General features: G+C 36.0%; 1 protein-coding gene across 1 annotated transcript in view; it reads left to right on the top strand.

Moving 5' to 3' along the window:
* The first annotated feature begins 2,623 nt into the window (after positions 1-2,623).
* TMPRSS15 (transmembrane serine protease 15) overlaps positions 2,624-21,154 on the top strand; it is a 110,283-nt gene continuing 91,752 nt past the window's right edge. Inside the window, exons 1-5 of the mRNA XM_037055552.1 lie at positions 2,624-2,768; positions 4,762-4,892; positions 5,171-5,238; positions 14,293-14,444; positions 18,504-18,539. Coding sequence (XP_036911447.1) covers positions 2,624-2,768; positions 4,762-4,892; positions 5,171-5,238; positions 14,293-14,444; positions 18,504-18,539 — 532 coding nt within the window. The remainder of the gene's footprint in view (positions 2,769-4,761; positions 4,893-5,170; positions 5,239-14,292; positions 14,445-18,503; positions 18,540-21,154) is intronic.

Genomic DNA, 21,154 nt, shown 5'->3' with positions numbered 1-21,154 from the left:
ACACATTTTCAGAGAGAAAAAAACATCTGTAGAATCTCCAAAAGCATTCTTAATAAGTATTCCATATTTTATTGAGTTTTGCTTGTGTGTTTGAAGGCAGTAATATTATATTTTACATTTTATTGGAATTCCATAGATCCCACCAGATTTGAACACCTACTCAAGTCGAGCACGTACAGACATTTTGTTTCTTTGTTTGGTTTCATGTTTTCTTAATTGCCTACTCTTTGTCTTTTACATGTTAATTAGTAGAAAGTTTTTATAATCCCTTTCCTGGTTGGTTCTTTTATTTTTTTAATTGTTTTTAAAACCCTCCTTGAGAAACCCATCATCGAGAAGACATATTTCTGTATTTTCTTCCCATTTTCCATACTTTTTTGTGTAATTTAACCCACCTAAAATTTATTTATCTTTATGATGTGAGATAAGGACCTAATAGCATGAGACGGATAACTAACTAACCCCCACCATTTACTGAACAGTCATCTTTTCGTCACCTGTTATTAGGAACACTGTCACGTTGATGGATGAGGTTTCCACGTGGAAAGCAAGCTGTCTGCGGCTCTCTCTTCTGTTCCACTGAGATACTTTCCTGCTCCTGGACCCTGATCACTCACTCTTTTTTATCACAACCTTGTAATGGTTGTTGTAATCTACTAGGGCAAGTTCTATTTTATTTCAGTAAGTTTTTAAAATTTTAAGACATGATTTGTTCTTTTTCACACTAACCAGTTTGTTTGATTTCAGTCTGTCTTGCATACATTGTATTTTTAAAAGAAAACTATTCTCCCTCGCATGCATTTGGACATATTAAGTACAATTACTCAGGACAAATAATTTGTGGGAAATTTATATAAATGCTGATTTTATTTCTGAACTTAGCTCTGTAATGTTTGTTTTTCAATCTTATATTTAATACATGATTACCCTGTGCTGGGAGCAGAAGGTGTAAGTGCATTTTGCTGTCTTCTCCTTCCCTTATAGATATTCAAAAGAAATATAATAAAGTTCTTGATTTCCAAAAAAGTAATTGAATTGCATCAACCATGATGAAGAAGACGGTGACAGAGTGCCTCAAATTCAAGGGGCACCATCCAGCATTCAATTTTACCCAACAGTCTGCCTGTTCTCACCATCGTCTGTCAGAAGAGAAGTGAAATGAATGTCCCCCAACTCCGTCTGTGGTACCTCTCATTTTATGTGTATTTGAAAGTGCCTACTAATGCAATTAGTATTAATTCAGTTCAATGAAAAGTATAACTATACCCCATGACATACATGTTTAAATTTATATTCTGCTTTTTTTATGGCTGAGGATTTTAGAATGCAACACTTCATTCTTTTTATTCAAGGTTAAAGAAAACAATTAGAAACGTACCTATTGCTTATGTTAGCCAATTGTAATATGCCACAGTTTAGTGTATTAAGGGCCTCTGATCTAGGACTTTATTACCTGTGGCCTGTTTTGCTTATCAGAGCAAAAGGCAAATGGGTTAACTTCAGATGAGGTTTGATTTCATGTACAGGGTGGGGCAACGGCAGGTTTTCATTTGTGAATACACAAAACACAGTTTATTCTTGTGTTCTTATTTATTAATTGCTTTATTATTTGCCCTATGAACAACTATACACCCATTTTTACCCTCCCTGTATTTATTTTTGAATTCTTATATTCATTGTTATTTAGAGTGTGGCTGTTTCCAGGATGAGCTGTACTTCAATTGTCAGAAAAGAGTCTAGATTTTCCCAGAAAGCATAGAATTACAGTTATGAGCATAGTGATCATAACATGTTCTCTTGTTACAATTGGCATATTTATAAAATTGAGAGCAAGCGAGCAATACCTTCCCTTCCCAGAATATTTTCTTGAAATAGAAATAAATGTGTTATTCCTCTCACAAAGCCACTCCCATTCATTGATGACTGCACAAAACCAGAGAGTAGTCACTTGATACCCTGAGTAAGTGGGTTTTCCTTGAAGTTCAATCAATGCTGCCTTACATTGCATAACTTCACTTGGGTAATACAATGAAGGTTAAGGAGGATAAGTGGTAGTGGGAAAATTGCAGCTAAAAAAAGAGAAAAAGATGAACAGAAAACAATTGTGATTGTTTCAATATCACACACACACATACACACGTGCTGAACAGGAGAAATGTCTGAACACGACTTGAGTCATGACATAGATGCTGATCTGTTATGAACGCTTCACACACATCAAATGCATGTGCCAAATGACTAATTTGTCTAGTATGAATTTTATATTTCTCCTAATGGTTTTCACAATGATAAAGTGTCATTTCTGCTTACAACGTGCATTTAATTTCATTCATCCTGACAAATGGCCTGTTCCGATGATTAACATTTACAACTCTAGGTATCTCTTTGCTCATTTACATCTTCTTAAAGATTAACTGCCCTTTTAAATCTATGTAACATGCAGAGACGCAACGCCGCCCTTTGGGCACACACAACACATCCACACTGACTAGTAAGACTAGTGGAGACTCATGCACTGCTTTCCAAATCTTTTTTAAAAACTTAAGAGATTTTTCTCTCCAGTTGGTGCAAGTTTTTGTATTCTCTCACAGTCTTTAGCTCAGCTCATCTTCAAAAGCCAAAAATGGTGTCGAAAAGAAGTGTGCCTTCAAAGCAACCTTCTCTCAGCACCTATGAGGTGATGCTTGTGGCGCTCATTGCCATTTTGCTGGTTCTCTGTGCGGGGTTAATTGCAGTGTCCTGGCTGGCAATCGAGGAATCAGAGAAAGGTAAGTCACGCGGAAGGCTCTCTCCGGTGGGCGCACCCACGTCAGTCTCACTCGTCCTGCCCGGACACTGTGTCCACTGCTGTGCTTTCGTGACAAGCTATTTACGTTGCTTCAGATGCTTTGTTGTAGTGTACTTCATGGAAAAATTAGTTGGTCTATGATTTGAAACTTAATTCAGAATTCTAACATGAAATAAACGGTTTTTTTTAATACAAAATTGTTAAATTTGTTTCTCAGTTTCAACCTACAACAAAGCAGGTTTTACAGCCTGTGAGTTAACTTTGATAGACTTTAAATCATAAATATACAAAAACATTTTTGACAAGTCAATAAATCTATTAAGTTAAAGAAATATATTATTTATTTCTACAGAATGATACCTTCATTCCTTTGTAAAACTAACAATTTTAATTGGAATAATATAAGGGAGTATGGATGTAAACGGAGAATTATAAATATTTGAACCTGCCTGAGTAGCAAATTATGATAAGCAGGAAAAAATAAGAAGAGGTAATTATTATTTACAGCTAAATTATATGTACCAAAAACTTTCCAATGATCTTCAAGTGTATTATCTTGTTAAAACAAATCTATGAGTTACTCTTCTTTCACAGGTAATGAATCAGAGGCAGGCAATTTAAGTAAGTTGTTTAAATTTGAATCATTACAATATCTTGTACATTCATAACACAACTGTTATGGCCAAAGAATTAACACTGGTACAATGTTATTAACTGAACTGCACACTTGTTAAAAGTTCCACTAGTTTTTCTCCTCATGCCCTTTCTCTGTTGAGGATCCAGTGCAGAGTCCTATATGAGATAAGTTATCATGCTTTCTTAGTCTCCAATTCCCAGCAAATTTTCCTTGTCCTGTCTCAGTTTTCCCTTGTCTTTCATATTGAAGCATGTAAATCTAAATATAATTTTTAAGTATTTAAAAATAAAATACTATAAGTAACATATATTACATCAAATATGGCATGATAACTATTCCAACTAAATGCATTTTTATTGTTTGAATTATTGTTTCTTCTGCCCCAGGAAGTTTGTTGTTAATATATAATAAATTCTGGCTTCTACAGTCAGTCAGTGTTATGCCCAAATGCCCTACTTGTCACTTATGGCCTCCATTAGCTGGGGAAATACACTTAGTGAATCTAAGCTCCAGTTTTCTCATCAGGGACAAGAAGAAATAACTTCTTTCCAGGTCAATGTGAGAATTACGTATCATGATTATTACATTTATTATGATTTCATTGTGTAAGTTTTAGCTTAAGCAATTCATTTTAAATATAAATACATATCAAAGAAAATATTCTGATAAAGATATTGTGCAGGACCTAATGGTACATTTTAGCACCCACATTTATATTCAGTTTGTTAGCTCTTTCCTTATAGTTTCAAATATTGAGATAAATTTTCTGCAACATTCTCAGTCACTTCCCTAGTAACAACATTCACCGTCTAATGGTGAAATGTCAGACACGCCAATTTTATAATTATTAGAGTAAAAGGAATAGCTTCAAGCTATGTTTCAAAGTAACGCACACGCCGAAATCTTCAAAGCAGTCACATGTTGAAAATCAGCAGTGCCCCTGGGTGCGAAGCAACTGAAAGCAACAGGAAACTTTTAATGGCCTGGTTCTTACCATGTTTCCCTGAATCATGTTTCCCCATAACTGGTGCAAGTTGATCATCCCTGTATTTTCCAAAAAGAATCTCAACACTAAAAAAAGCTTGGAAGCATGGAATCTGGGTTAGACTTGAAAGAACAGAAAAAAGATTAATATACTGGAGAAGTTTAATTTTTAATCCTAAAACAATGACCTAAGGGGGAAAAAGGCAACTGATTATGCAACAATCATCAAGACTGCAAAGAAAAAGCAGAAAACCTGAGCACAAGCATATGAAGCAAGAACTTCATGTCTTTACCAGAATGTGCATATTCTCTCTTATAATTCATATTTGAGTGTTTCTTTTCTTTTATTTAGATGCAGTACTTGGAAAAAACTATACAGCCAGAGGAACACTGAAAATAACATCAGGAGCTACATATAATCCTAATTTGCAAGACAAACTCTCAGTGGATTTCAAAGTTCTCGCTTTTGACCTTCAGCAAATGGTAGGAGATTGTTTCTCTTCAGCTGGTTTAACATTTCATAACATAGTTTTACTAAGTACTTGTGAAAAGATTCATAGATTCTGTTTCCTTACTTTGAAAAAATCAGTACATCAATGTACTATGCCCAGGATGCTGGAGTGTGTGAGTCTCATTATGACACAGAAGGAAAGTGCTCCTAAGCCAGTTCTAAGCAAATTTAAAGATTACTATTTAAGTTTGTAAGCAAAAGTTTAAATCTTGAATGTAATATGCTTTTATTTAACTCTTTTCTTTCTTAGATAGATGAGATCTTTCAATCAAGTAATCTGCAAAACGAGTACAAAATCTCAAGAGTTTTACAATTTGAGTGAGTACAGCTCAAAATTATTCTACTGGTAGGAAGGAAGCACAAAATCGCAAAATAATGATCTATGTGCTAACATTTGCAAAATAATGTTACCACTTTTAGGAGAAAAAGGAATATTTAAAATTTTCAACGTTGTTATGGGAATGGATAAGCTTCATCTTAGCAGCAAATAATAATAATAATAATAGCTCTGAATAAATGATCTTATGTCAACATGTTTCTCCTAAGGAGAAAATCTTGCAAAGACACATGGACGGGGCCACATCCAAAATATGGAGACACAAATAGAGGCCCTGATTCGCTATGAAGATGTGGAAGTAACTTCGTTATCGTACTTCATTTATGTTGTAACTCGTAAAACAGAAGGGACTTGCTCTTTTGGCTCCCAGAAGGCAGAAAGACTGTACCTAGAAATAAGTGAGTGCTCAATAAATGAATGAATCTTAGTTCAATAGGACCATGATATAATTCCACTACAGATACTTGTATCAGAAGTTTTCTCCACTGCAGACTACCAAAAGGCCTGAGGAATAAGGGTATGAATCAGCAGAAAACTACCATGCCAGTTAGAATCTCTAGAACTTAATAGGTCAAAAGTCAAAAGGAGGGAATTTGTTTTTTAAAGTATCTTTTGCTGATTATGCTATTACTATTGTCCCACTTTTTCTCCCTTTGCCCCCTCCTCCCAGTAGCCCCCTTCCCTCCAGCTATCCACCCCCCCCCCTTAGTTCATGTCCATCAGTCATGCAGGTAAGTTCTTTGGTTTCTCCACTTGCTATACTATTCTTAACATTCCCCTGTCTATATTGTACCTCCCATTTATGCTTCTTAATCTCTGTACCTTCCCCCCGCATTCCCCCCTTCCCTCTCCCTGCAGATAACCCTCCAAATGATCTCATATTATGATTCTGTTCCTGTCCTAGTTGTTTGCTTAGCTTGTTTTTGTTTTTGTTTTTTAAATTCAGTTGTTGATAGCTGTGAGTTTGTTATCATTTTAACGTTCATAGTTTTGGTCTTCTTTTTCTAAAATAAGTCCCTCTAACATTTTATATGGTAAGGGCTTGGTGATGATGAACTACTTTAGCTTTCCCTTGTCTCAAAAGCACTTTGTCTGCCCTTCCATTCTAAATGATACCTTTGCCGGATAGAGTCATCTTTGTTGTAGGTCCCTGCTGTTTATGACATTGAATACTTCTTGCCAGTCAGCTGGTAGTCTTACGAGAACTCCTTTATAGATAACGCTTTTCTTTTTCTTTTTCCTCTTTTTTTTTTGCTGCTTTTAAGATTCTCTCTTTATCTCAGGACAAAGGAGAGGAATGAGGGAAAATGGGGAAAACTTTAATTAAACAATAATAATTTTTAAAGATTCTCTCCTTATCTTTAACCTTTGGCATTTTAATTATGATATGTTTTGGTGTGGTCCTCTTTGGGTCCAACTTGTTCGAGACTCTGTACTTCTTGGACTTCTATGTCAATTTCCTTAACCAAATTACTGAAATTTTCTTTCATTATTGTTTAAAACAAGTTTTCAATTTACTGCTCTTCTTCTTCTCCTCTTGGCATCCGTACGATTTGAATGGTAGCACTTTTGGAGGTGTCCCAGAGTCTTCTCATTCTCTCCTTGTTTTTTTTCATTCTTCTTTCTTCTTTCTGTTCTGGTTGAGTATTTATTTCTTCCTTATGTTCCAAACCTTTGATTTGAACCCTGGCTTCCTTCCCTTCAGGGTTGGTTCTCTGTGGATTTTTCCCATACAACTTAACAGGTGTGCTAAGACAAGGAGTCAAAGCAACTCTAGCTAATACACAGAAACAAACACAGGGAGGCTGCCAAATTGAGGAGATGATGAAATATGGCCCACATGAAAGGACAGAACAAAACCCCAGAAAAAGAAATAAATGAAACACATATAGCTAACAAATCAGATACACAGTTCGAAACACGGGTGATCAGGATGCACAGAGAACTCACTGAGTTCAGCAAAAGCATAAGGGAAGAAATGAAGGCTACACTAAGTGAAATGAAGGGAATTTATTTTTTTAAAAAATAGAAGAACCTTATCTTTTCTACAGAAATAAAATGGGAGATAAGAGGCTGGGAAGGAGGCAGACAGGAAATGAAAGCAATGAAAGTCGAGATAAGGCTGGAGAGCCTGACTTACGGCACTTAAACACTTAAGTAAGCCAGGCTGATGGCAAAAGACCCAGATACTAAGGTCTGTCTTACATGTTGTTTCACCGTGGAGGTAAATAGGTGTCAGTCTGGGGGATGCTGGCACCTTGTAGTGGAAGACAATTATCACAGTCAGCAAGGATGGACAAGGAGAAAGCTTCGAGCCTACAACTTCAAATGAAGTCAAAATGTAAGGCCTCCAGACCAGAGAGCAGTGGCCTCATTGTGTTTTCATGACAATGCAAAGTCACTACCTATAAAATGTAAATAGACATTCATTTTATTTTTATCCATTTATCATTTAATACATGTACAGCATTTGATCATGTACTAGCTGTTGTTACTAGGCAGTTGTATACACAGGGGTAGGCAAAAGCAAGCTTATAGTTGTTCATATAGAAAAATACAAGTGAGTTATGATTATTACAGTAATAATAATGGCCTTAGCTGGTGTGGTTCAGTGGATTGAGTGCTGGACTGCAAACCAAAGGGTCACTGGTTCAATTCCCAGTCAAGCCTCATGCCTGGGTTGCAGACCAGGTTCTCAGTAGAGGGCACTCCAGAGGCAGCCACGCAGTGATGTTTCTCTCCTTTCATCCCTCCCTCCCCCTGTCTAAAAATAAATTTAAAAAATATTTCAAAAAGTAATCATACTACAAAAGAATGTCAAATGCAACACCCTTATACAATTTGCCCACCCTTATACAAGTTGTACCATAAGTATGCAAGGGGAAAAGAGATTTTAAGTGATATACTTTAGCCTTTTCTTTTCTCCTTTGGCCTGTCATGCCCACAACCTCAGAAGGAAGTTCATTCTCATCCAACAAGAGAAAGGTTTGTACTGCTTAGAACAGATTCCCTCATGTGGGAATATTTAATAAAAATTAGGATACACATTCATTGTCACTGTGAACATTATTTTTAATACTGTGTTTTATTTTCTGTATAACTTCCATTGCTAGAAAAGTATTTTATTCTCAACCAAGCCTTTAATTCTTTGGCTCTTACCCACTGACCCCAGGTAGTTGTAGTTATTAATTTTTTATAGAATAAATGTATTATCTCTACCTTCATACCTCAGTCTTTGAAATACCTGAAGACTGTTTCTAGCGTTGTTATCCTAAATGTAGGTACTCTCCTGAGGTTTTGCCTCCGAAACTCACTCCTGCCTTTCCTTTTACTCCTCCTGCCCACCCGGCCCCCCATAAGCTTTGGCACCAGCTATACCACGTTACCTGTACGGCTTTAAAAGCATCCTGCTTCCTTCACTGCCTAGACCTCCATTTTTCCTCATTATACATTGCATCTGTCAGCAAGATCTATCCCTACATGCCATTAAGAAGCAGTCCCTGTCACCTCCTCAGAGGACACTAATTTGGCAGTCCAGTTGGTGTTAGTACCTTGTACCTACACATAACATAACAATCCTCGTACTCTAATGTCATTATCAGTTGGCCCGTGTTCTTACTAGACTATGAGCTCCCTCAGGGCAAAGAATGCATGCTTTGATATCTGTATTTTCAGAAGCTGATGTCTGGCTCCGAGGATGTGCTCTATAAAGTCCTCACACACAAACGAGCTATTTATTTAGTACCTGGCTCTGGATACATTGAGTACTATGCTAGGTGTTACATGTTGCCCTTTAACCCATGTCCTATAGATATGAAAAAGAATGCTTTTACCTTGGCCTTGACCAAACCATAAGGATAGAATTTTAATGTTAAAAAGCTCTAAACAAGTTCTCTAGAAGCACAGCAGTGTTGAAACGCATTAAAGAGCCCCCTCGGGTTGAAAAGGTGGGTCCTGAAAGGTGTGGTGGGGGATGCGGGGCACAGTCAGAGAAGCAAGGGTGCAGACTGCCTAAGGAGAGAAGAAAATAGAAGCCATTTCTAGTAAAAAATACAAACAGACAAAAAACACATGAGTTTAAAAACTTTCCCACCAGCGCTTGCTCTTCCTCTTTTTCACACTCTTTTTTTCTCTCTCTTTCTCTGTTATTCATTCATTCTTTTTCTCTTTTCTTCTTTCTCATTTATCTATCTACACTATTTATTCTTTATTTCATTGCATTTTCATGACATCTTAGCTCAGTACCCCGTCAGCCCTATATAGCCCCACCTACTGTCTTCCTACCTATCTGCAATACAGAGGCATCCACTCCCATTTTCCAGGCCTTTTTTTTTTACCTTAGCTACTAGTCTCTTTTGTTGGCCCAACATCAGGACTGGAAGGAGATGTATGGAAAAGGCTAACATCTTTCTCAAAGTGCTATTTTTTAAATATTTATTCAATATATATTCTGTGAAGCTAAAACCATGCATGCAAGATGTCATTTAACTTTAAACCATTCGTCTGCTTTGAAGTGAGTGAAACTGATTTCTCTTTTTCAGTTTTATAGAGGATTGAGTATGGAGCTCTGCGTGAAAGCATCAATCCAGAATTATATCTCTAGGGTGTTAATGTTCTTTGAGGAGGGCTATATGAGGTCCCAGCCTCTCCTTCACTGGGTTCTGCCCATTGAAATCTCTACAAAGCACAGTATTCACTGCAGAGTTTACTGGGATAGTTTTCCTAATGGGACTTTTCATGTCCATGTATTATAATGCTAGATAACTTCATTTTTACTATATAGAGAATATTTGCTGAATATAGAATTGTCCTGGTGGTTTATCAAAAGCCCAACATCTTCTTTAATGTTTAATAAATAATCTTTTATCCTCTGGATGTTAAAGCCACTATATTTGAAGCTATAAATTATTTCAACTGGGGAATTTTTTCTCCCTCTTTCTTATGGTTACCTAGGAGACCAACATATTCCCTAAGCCTTGGTACATATTTTATAATTATTCTCAAATAATATACTTCACTGGGGTAGAAATAGTTCTCCTAGTTGTATCTGAACTACTTTTAAATCAGAAGTGAGTCTTTGAAAGATGCAAAGGAATTTTATACAAATATCTGTAAGATAAATTGCAGGTTAGTCCTTTGGGGGACTGGAAAAGAAGTTCAGAAGCAAGAAAGAGAGCAACAAGCAAACATTTAAGTTTCCTTTAAATAAGCACATATAAAATGGCATAGTTCACTCAAAAGAAAGGTGGCAGACTCCTAATTAGCTTTATAATTTTTTTTTAGTTTTAAACTCTAATTGGCAAAATCAAGAAATAAATAACTGCGGTCTCAACTAACAATATCCACACTAACTGTGAAAAATGTGTATAAAAATACTAAAAATAGGTATCTAAAATACCCATTTTCTTTTTTGTTACTGATTTTCATTAAACACACGCGACATGCATGTGTATATTGTTGAATTATAGCACTGGGGAACACTTAGTCCTTAACCTGTCTTTTGTTACTTTAAGTCAGCCCCTGCCCCTTGTTAAAGTGTGTGTGTGTGTGTGTGTGTGTGTGTGTGTGTAGCTACTCTGCAGATCAAACGGTTGCTCCCCTCTGGGAGCACTCTCTGTTATTCTGCTGTTTGGAAAGTGCTTTGACTGGGAGAGCGTTTATCAGCAGATTCTTTTCTTAAAGCGCTGTTCACCCTCTGTGGTGATACACAGCCTACTCTGCCCTTTGAGCACAGATGAGTCACCAAGTTAGTAAAGAAAAGACTTCTGTTTATTCAGCAACCCTGGAGGTTATCGATGTCATTAAGGGAAATAAGAGATAAGAAACATTTTGATTTATTGTACACAGGCTCTCTACAATGATAGGATTTATCTGATTTTTATAAACCTCAGATATTCTACTGAAACAAGTACTTTGAAATGAAAATGGCTACTTACCTTAATAAATAAAATCAATCTCAGAGCAGTGATATAGAGATCAATACTGAACTCCTAAAATAACAGCTTTAGCATTCTTCTTAGGTGCAACATAAATGTTTATTATGCCTTTTGTTTCTAATATATATCTCTTTTATCTCAATACTTGCAATGAATAATAAAACAAATTTTAAAGAATACAGCTATATGTGAATACAGGACCTATAACTTCTGTCCTTGCAAAGCATAAATTATTAAATGCAATGTATAATTCAGAAGTAAGAAAATACATCTTTCATATGAAGATGTTTTATGCCTGAGGATGAAATAATCCAGTTACTTTCAACTCAGTGACAGAAAATTCCAGATTTGTACTTTCTCTACCAAAAAATATCTTATCTCTTTTACTTCCTTAGAAAACTAAAAGCAATTGCTTAGTCGAATTCAATAGTGGAAATTACATAAAGAGAAAGTTCAGATTTAGTCAAAAGTAGAACTTTAACCATAATTACTCCTATCCATTTAACTATTTGAGAGGTGAGGTTGGTTAAGGACACAGAAGAAGAAGGAAAAGGAGAAGAAGGAAGGGACTAGCGAAAGGGAAGAGGAGAGGGAAAGGAAGATTCTACCCTTTGAAAGTATAGAGGTTATAAAATATCTATCCCTCTCTTCTCCCTCCAAAATACAACTAGGTGTTACCCCAGTCTTTTTGGTTGTGAAGTTCTGGCAACAATGTGAGATAATTGTAAATGTACATCAAGGCGTATTGTCTTTCCCTAACAGTTTACAACAGTATTGACAGAGATGGTGTTGAAAGTGATGATGGTATTGATGGAGATGGTGTTGAGAATGAGGAGTTCCCATGGGGAATGAGAACTACTATGTAAAATCACATCTGGGAGACCTCGACCCTTGGATTTCATTCCTATCTCTGATACTAATTCACTGTAAAATTCTAGGCAAAATTATCTACATTACTCTGAGCCTCAGTCTCCTCATGGCTAAAATGACAATTTGGCCAATGTCAGGTGCAAAAATACAGTAATCTCCCTTTCCAGACTTCTGTTCAAGTAAATATGTGAGGAAGCCTGAGAGTTGTATGTCAGTTAGGATAAAATTGCAATTAACGAAACACATAACTAAAAGTGCCTGAAACAGTAAATGTTTATCATCTGACATCACAAGAAACTTGAAGGCTTCACCAGAGGCTAACTCAGTCATACAATAACAGTGACATGGTCAATAATGTAGGTGCTTTCCTTTTTCATTTGCGGCATTTAGTTTGTCAACCATAGTTATGGGACCAAGATGGATGTGGGAGTTCAAGCAATCACATAGCAGACATAGTAATGTTCAACAACTAAGACCAGTAGTGCACTCCAAACCATTATTTTATAAAATACGAAATAGGTTTTTGAGAAGTTCCCATCCTTGCTCCCTCACATTCCGCTCACCAGGGTCTGCTCATGTGCCCACGAATAAAGCTATTATTGAGCAAGAAAGGGTTGGAGAGATCATCACCATTTTTGAGAAAATGGAGAGTTATTCTCAAATGAAATAAGAGATAGGCCGGCATGAAATTAACAAGTGTGGAAAGGCGGATAAAAACAGTGTCTGTGACCAAATGGACAGCACATGATTCCATATATGGGTGAGTTAGGGGAACCCTGAACTAAACAGTTCCTAAGGAGTCTTGACACTTGCAAAATTTGGTTACTGTGATTTAAGCAAATCATTGGAAACTTAAACATTATAAAATTTTCAATAGAGGCAAAATCTGTAATTATTGTATCAGGGTACCCTGTTTACTTCAAAAAATGAAAAGCCAACAACACAGAAAGGAATGACCGCTGCTAAACTGTGAACCAGAATAGCAGCCCAGACCTTAAGAAGGAATATGCTACCAAGTGGAGATGTTGATCTACTACGATCTTTCAGAAACATTTTGATCCTGTATGTAGTCGTGGAAGAAAAGATGCAAGTCCTATCAAGACAGACATATGGGCAGATGGACAAAGAGCTCTTCTGGGGTTGACAAAATCCTTCAAACAGATCATTAGCTTATAGACATCACAAGGATATAAGCGTAACTGCCTAAATTTTGGAACTAGCTAACATACCATGCAAAATTTAGTTCCCCCTTATCTAGCTCTTAAGGATCTAAGTATAGCCTGAGTACCCCCAGTCTACTGGGGGCTACGGAGTGAAGATCAGACCTAAAGTCTGTCCGTCCAGCGGTTATATCCTGACAGCACAGCATGAGGGAAATAGAAAGATAGGTGAGAGAGGAAAAATTGCTCATGAATCTCTACTGGGCCAAAAATGTATTCATTTTTGTTTCCTTAAACTTGAAACAAATAACCAGCAAATAAAACTTTTTAAATGCATGCTACAGCATTTTAAATGCATGCTAAAGCAGGAAGTAAAATTAAAAGGAAGATGACTCGAGCTATATAATTGAACTGTAATGTCATGGTTTGAGGTGATGTTGGCAAGATTAGCCTGACCCTTGACGATAGAATGGGTATCCTGTAAATCCCCAATAATCCAGGTATGCTTATCTTCTTCCCATCCCTTTAGGTTTTTTTGATATTTTTTATTAAGAATAGAGGAAAATGTAGATATAGATTAGTTGCCATGAGCTTGCTATCAGGTTTTCATATACTATTCCAAATTTTTTTCTCTGAAATCAGTAAAACCACCTTAGGCTTTTCTCTACTTAGAACTTCTGTGTGAGAAATTGCAAATCCACATTCTCAGCTCCTTCAAACCATACAATGAAAGTCAGTGTCATGAGACCACTCAGTTTGGTTTAAATTGACACAAGTAACTGTGGAAACAGCACAGCCTGGAAATTTGTCTGTTGATGTGGAACTCAGAAAACTCAGATTCCGTTTCTGGATCTTTGTGTTCCTGAAAAATAATACACTTAGTCTTTTAATCCCATTTCTTCCACCTGTAACATAAAGATAACACTCAATATTCTCTACCTGGCACAGGTGTAATGAGGATTAACAAGGGGATCACCGTAGAGAATTTCAAAGGCATCTTACCTGAATTGAGCCCAAATCACTGGAAGAAGTCTGACTCTTTCCCCTTATGTCATCTTTTGCTTTGCAGAAATGGCAGCATTAGAGTCATATTTGACCTTGTCTTTGCCCAGTGGGTGTCGAATGAAAATGTGAAAGAAGAACTGATTCAAGGCATTGAAGCAAACAAGTCTAGTCAACTGGTCAATTTCCATATTGATTTGAACAGCATTGATATCACAGGTATCTGTGAACATTATTTGATTTCTTTGAATCATTAAGCTATGAAATTAAAATTCTAGCGATATACTAGGAAGCAATGGAATCACCCTTGGCTTCAGAAACCTATCTTCTTGCTTGAGGTAACACATTTAACTGAGAAATGTGAAATACAGAGAAACCATATTTGAAGAAATATGTCGGTGAGGAAAAGTTATAAAATATAACGCATAAAAACTTTTACAACTCCGTATAAAGTATCAAATATCAAAAAGGCTCTAAAAACATTGACATGTCTAAATCTGTGTGGGTCTTGCCACATCCTTGCTATGGGTCCAGCGCAGCCTAACTTTTCAGAAACCCTCCGTCAGAAAGTCACGCTCATTCATTTCTGAGTCATAGANAGCGATATACTAGGAAGCAATGGAATCACCCTTGGCTTCAGAAACCTATCTTCTTGCTTGAGGTAACACATTTAACTGAGAAATGTGAAATACAGAGAAACCATATTTGAAGAAATATGTCGGTGAGGAAAAGTTATAAAATATAACGCATAAAAACTTTTACAACTCCGTATAAAGTATCAAATATCAAAAAGGCTCTAAAAACATTGACATGTATAAATCTGTGTGGGTCTTGCCGCATCCTTGCTATGGGTCCAGCGCAGCCTAACTTTCCAGAAACCCTCCGTCAGAAAGTCACGCTCATTCATTTCTGAGTCGTAGACATTATTAGTTTACAAAGTCAAGTGTTGAATCTGATCTCTAACTGAGAACTTAAAAGAAAAAGAGAACAGAAAGGGAAGGGCCAATTGTTTGATTCATCCTGATTACTTATCAGTAATATTAAGAAAACTTTATTTTCAAAATGGCAAATAATTTTAAGATCATAAGGCAAAGGTGAAGAAGGATAGGGAATCAAAATAATGGCAGATTCTATGTCTATCGAGGCTTATCCTAAATTTTGCATTCTAGGCGTCCCCCTATTCAATTCAACAAACATGATGCTGTGCACTTTGGTTAAAACAATAATAATTGCCCATTATCCTTTATGTGTAAACCTTAATGCTGATTGTGTTTTGGAATTTAGGTATTTGGGGATGTTAGAACGTTATTCAGCACAGAAATATCCACGTCATGTGGGATAAAGGCAAACTCCAAATAATCTAATGTCAGTTAAAACATGGCTTTACTACAGAATAGAGCAGTCAATATAGGTTTGCCTCTGAATCAAACACATAAAAACATACAGAATTTTTCATTTTGTTTTGTTTTGCTTCAATTTTGCAATGGCAGATAATGAAGTCACGAACCCCGCTTTCCTTTATAACATTGGTTCATCACACCGAGTTTCCTCTTAAGTCTCCTGCTGCATCCTGCGGCACCTGGTCAATGAGAAGACAGTTCGTGTCTTCTCTTAATGCCTCTTGTACTGATGGTCTGGTGCCCTCAACTCGGCTTCCAGAGCACAGGGTGTTTTAGATCACTGTCTAATTCAGTCTCACTAAAACCTACTGGGAACTATTGTTAGCTAGAATAGACGTGTTGTTACCTATCAACACAGATACTCCTCATATCAATTCTATTACATGATGTCTTTACTGGCCCCATTTTTCAGAGAAAACCAAATACAGGTCATTTTGGTAAACTGCCTTAAATCACAGAGCTATTTAGAGTTGTATCAAGACTTCTGACCCAGGCAGTCAGACCCTAATGTCTATGTTCTTGACCATCACATTAGAGTTTGAACAATGTTGGCTGATTTTTTCAGTAGTCAATTTTCTTCTGGAAAATTGACTTCTTGTTATTTTTCTTTGAATGTACATCGGTTTCTGTGGGTCTGTTGTGACCAATAAATTGACAGATGTGCTAAAACTTATTTTCATGACTCCTTGTGGTTGGGCTCCTTGAGGGAGGAAAGTTTGTGGTTTTTAAAAATATTTATTTATTCAGTAATATTACCTCCTTTTCATTAACGTAGGATAATTACTATAAATTCAATCAGCTATATCACAACATCAAGTCAAGAATATGCTCTTGAAGTTACAGTTAATTTATTGAACTATGTTAAAGCATTTTTATAAACATGATACCAAATTTAATTTTAGGTATTTAAATGTAATATTCACTTCTAGCATGTGAATTTTCAAATTTATTATATTTACTATTGATTGAGAATTTTACAAATAATGTGGATTTTACATAGTATACTGTATAATTAAATATAATAAAAATGAAAAGATCTTCTTTGTGAAAATATGGCATAAATCTTGTTATCTTTTTCCTTAATAATCTACTATATATCATTTATGAAACTTTGCCACAGATCTTCTAGAAGCAAGACAATGCAAAATGAAGAAATACTGTAACAAACAGTGTGGTTAGAAGAGAGCCCACCTCTTAATGCACTTACAGTAAACATAGTTTTGAATAAAAACAAGTAAAATGGATGAAAGTTTTTCTTTACTCATTTTTTCCTTAGACTTTATTTATTTATTTGTTTTTTGAGAGAGGGGAAGGGAGGGAGAAAGAGATAGAGAGAAACAGCAATGCGTGAGAGATCCGTTGATCAGTTGCCTCTCGCACACCCCCACCTGGGGACCACGCCCAGAACCCAGACTTGTGCCCACAGGGAATTGAACTCTCAAATTCTCAGTTTTCAGGCCTACACTCAATCCCCTAAGCCACACCAAGCAAGGGCTGGATAAGGATTGTTATAAATCATACTTTGGTTTCCTTTATATCCTCCATAGTTGTCATAGTTTTGTTATGTGAAAAAAATACATATATTTTTAAAACTATTGCACAAATTAACAGGTGAAGAAAATAGCCAGATTTTTCATGTGAAAAGCACTTTAAACTCAGACAGACATCATTTCTAGCAGATATTATGTGCAAGAAGAATATTTTGATGCCTTCCACGTGTTTCAAGCAACACCATGGGTCTCAGATCTAAGAAGATCTGGTGTGTAATGGGACATTACCTATCCTAAATATAAATTATTCTATGAGGAATAAATACATATTTTATTAAATGATTAAGGTAAAGCAAAATTTTCCATAGGCAAATTTAATAGAAAGAATATACAGGTTTTTGGAAATTTATCAAATTATCTTAAAATGCAAATTATCAAATTATCTGTGTTATCTTAAAATGCAAAATTATTCTTTGATAGAAAAATCAGGTTTTTGGAAATTTATCAAATTATCTTAAAATGCAAATTATCAAATTATCTGTGTTATCTTAAAATGCAAAATTATTCTTTGATAGAAAAATCATTTGAATGGAAGTCACTGATATAAACCCTAACCCCGACTCTGCCAGCTGCCAGAATCACTGAGCATGAGTGTTACTGCTCTGAATATCTGTTTCTCACAATCATGAATAATACATTTCTTCTGATGTTTTCAGAAGTTATCCCAAATATCAAAATTATATGTGAACGATTTGTCAAGGAAACTTGCTGTAGAACCATAAAGTGCTTTTGGGATTCTCTATAATCATGGCAATTTTTCCAAAACTGAAATCTGTATTTGTTAAAAAAGTATCTACTTGGGCCAGGTACTATATTTTACAAACATTATTTAATTCTCAAAATAATCATGTACAGAGGTAATATTTTTTCTTCTTAAAAGAGTCACATAGCTATTAAGTGTCAAACTCAGGAATTAAAAGTAATCCTTCTGTTCTCCAAAGCCTATGATCTAAGTATATTCCAAGCTTCTTTTTCAAATAACATCGGATCCACCCAGAACATTTAGGTCTACAGCCACCACCTCAAAATTAAATAAATCCTATGTTTAGTTATTTGTGATGGTCAAAAAACATCACATTCTGCCCTGAAAAAATACAAGATGACTTAAAAGTTTGAAAACCTATCATCTACAATTCTAAAGATCAATGAAAATAAAATATTTATTTTTAGATCTAAATACAAATGATATATTCTTAAGTTAATAGACACTTATAAGTCACAGTAACTTAAAAATGTCAAGTTAAATGTTAAATGGAGAGAATATGTAATAAATTCCTAATAACACATTTAAAATGTAACAGTTGTTTCAATGTCATTTATTCTTACAGGCAAGTTAACAACCAACAGTCCTCTGGCAACCACAGGTCAGTTCTAATCATATTATTTCTGCCATTTTAAAAAAGTTTTCACTAATGTTTCATTTCAGGCTCCTGAGAATTCTCTCACAAAACAGCAGTTAATATTACCCCTACTTTGTAGATAAGAAAATTATAGCTTAAAGGTTTGCGGGTTTAGCGTAAGATTTCACCAGGAGTTAACGGTACCTTTTGAGGGAATGCCTGGATTACCTGGCCTCGCTCCAGTCCTCTGTTGCAACTGTGCTTGTTATCCTCCTGTTATCTGTGTGGCTAAGAATGCTATCAGAGGGATCAAAATGTAGGTTTCATCAGATGCGATGGGTTTTGTCTTTGATTATTCTCTCTGCATGCAAGTTGGACATGCTTGCACTCTTCTCTGTTCACTTTAAAAATAAAGCAGCCAGTTATTTTACACCAAGTGGGTTGACTCTGGAATTGCTAGAGGAATTGCAAATAGGGACATGCACACTATGGAAAAACTGAGAGAATGTTACTTTTTAGACAAAAAGAGGGAGTGAAGAGGGGCTGTGAAAAGCAAGATGCCGTTGAAAGATACAGGAATCTGAAATGCAGTGACTTCCTATTGATTGAGTCATGGTGGTTTATATTTGGCTGGACCTGTTGCTAGCTAGGCAAGGAGAAAATGTTTCTTCTGCTGAAATCTGCAAGATACAGTGAGGGTCGTCTGTATGTGAGAGCTCCCCCTGCAGGGCTTTCTGACTTTGTTTAAAATAAGATTTTTAAATGTATTTTCACACCTCCTGACACCAGTACTGGGGGCCAAACCACTACCAAAGGAACCTTGAATTTATTCGTTCAACAATTTTTCATCAAAGGCCTACCTTGTGCCAGCTCCTGGTATGTAACTTTGATGCGACGATTTATCTGGATTTCTAGTAATTATCCTGATTTCTAGTAATCACTGTTCTTTTCTCTACCTGCTGGTTAACTAAAGTGTCTCCCTGGTCCTAACTGAGCCGCCATGGTGAACAGCCCGCTCCTGTCCCTAATCTCTCAGGTACACTGCATTCAGGCAACATTGCCTAGATCTTCAGCTCTTCAAATAATACTGCCATTTTTTGTGTTATTCAAATTTCTATCAATTGTTGTATACATAAAAGGAGAGGACATTCCTATGTGAATACCCTTCTGGGTAAGACTGAATAATTCTTGTATAAAAGACTTCATGTGATGTTTGAAAAGCAAATACACGGATCGTTAAAATACTTTATGAAACAAACCATCATACCTCCAAACCCCTAGGGATCTTCTGTGGTGTGATAAGCCTGCCTGGTGTTGTATTTAGTTGTTATTCCTAGAGCTGCAAAACACAGAGAAAATGAAAACTGCTCTTCAGCCTGTAGTCCATTCTCTAATGTGGAAGCCAGTGGCATCTAAAATCACCTTTCAGAACAGTTTCAAAAAAGTGATTTCAGGATTGATAATAGCTCATTTGTTTAGCCTAAAAGTAAACTGAAAAAAGAATCTGACTCTATTTTGATTAGTTTATTTTCAAAACTTTGAAAGTCAGCAACAAGAGTCCAAATTAGTGTCTTGTTTTCTGTTTCTCCGTGTGTTGGTCCATTGGGTGAGCCATACAACCCAGTGAGGACCCCTTAGGCATATAAAATGTCCTGAGAGAAATACGTGGGACAACTTAAGGAGAAAAAAAATCAATGTCAAAGCAAGACATCCTTGGACTTAAGTTTTCCTCCCCTTACTAATCTGAAGACATATCCATCAAAAATGTAAAAAGTGGCTGAACCACCTACCCAATACCCTCCAGCCAAAGGAAACAATGAATGGAAAGCAGAGAACACAGGGTGATATTCCTACCACGATTTTCTTTCCCGAGGAGGGGGCAGAAATCTCTTTTCTTACAAGGAAACTATGGGAATGAGATCAGTATATATTTACGTCTTAGCTTTCACACTTTAAGCGAAGATATTCAGAATGAAAACCATAAAGCAACATACAATTCTCAATGGTTGAAAAGGCATGGTGAGCCCACCGTTAACTAATCTCACCAGTTACTCTCTATGTAGTGTTTGGCAAGCTACCTAGTCATTTTAAACTTTTTTGTCTTAAAGATAACTAAGATCCATACTATAGAGAGTGGTCATAAGAGAGAGAGATATCTCTCTGTATTAAGAGAGATAATACAGATACCACAGTATTGTCCCAGTTGGTGCCTAGCAAAAACACAACCAGTGTTGTATTCCCTCTCCTTTCCTCATTCTGACTTAGGGGGAAGAATGCAGTTGAATACATTTAGGCTTTTTTAAAGAATTCTCTAAAACTAAATTAAGGTTAAAAAATAAGATGATTGTAGTCAGCAGTGCTCATTTTAATCTGATTATTTATTTCACAAAAAAACTCCTTTTCTGAAGTTTTCTGTTATTGGAGACTATTGAATTACCTTAATCAATCCTCAAAGAATTATAATAAGGTAAGTAGGTGGCAAATATCATATTCACTCTTATACTGAAGCTATGAGTTTCAAATCATCTGTCTTATTTATTCCTTTCATCCCATAAGATATTATAGATTTATAGCGGGGAACGAGGCAATTAAACTTGAGAACCACAGTTTCCAAGCCATAATTTATTATGAATATGCTG

Source organism: Sturnira hondurensis, unplaced genomic scaffold, assembly GCF_014824575.4.
Source record: "Sturnira hondurensis isolate 20B ecotype Veracruz unplaced genomic scaffold, ASM1482457v3 Scaffold0008710, whole genome shotgun sequence".
Taxonomy (NCBI): domain Eukaryota; kingdom Metazoa; phylum Chordata; class Mammalia; order Chiroptera; family Phyllostomidae; genus Sturnira; species Sturnira hondurensis.
This window is presented reverse-complemented; position numbering and strand designations above follow the sequence as displayed.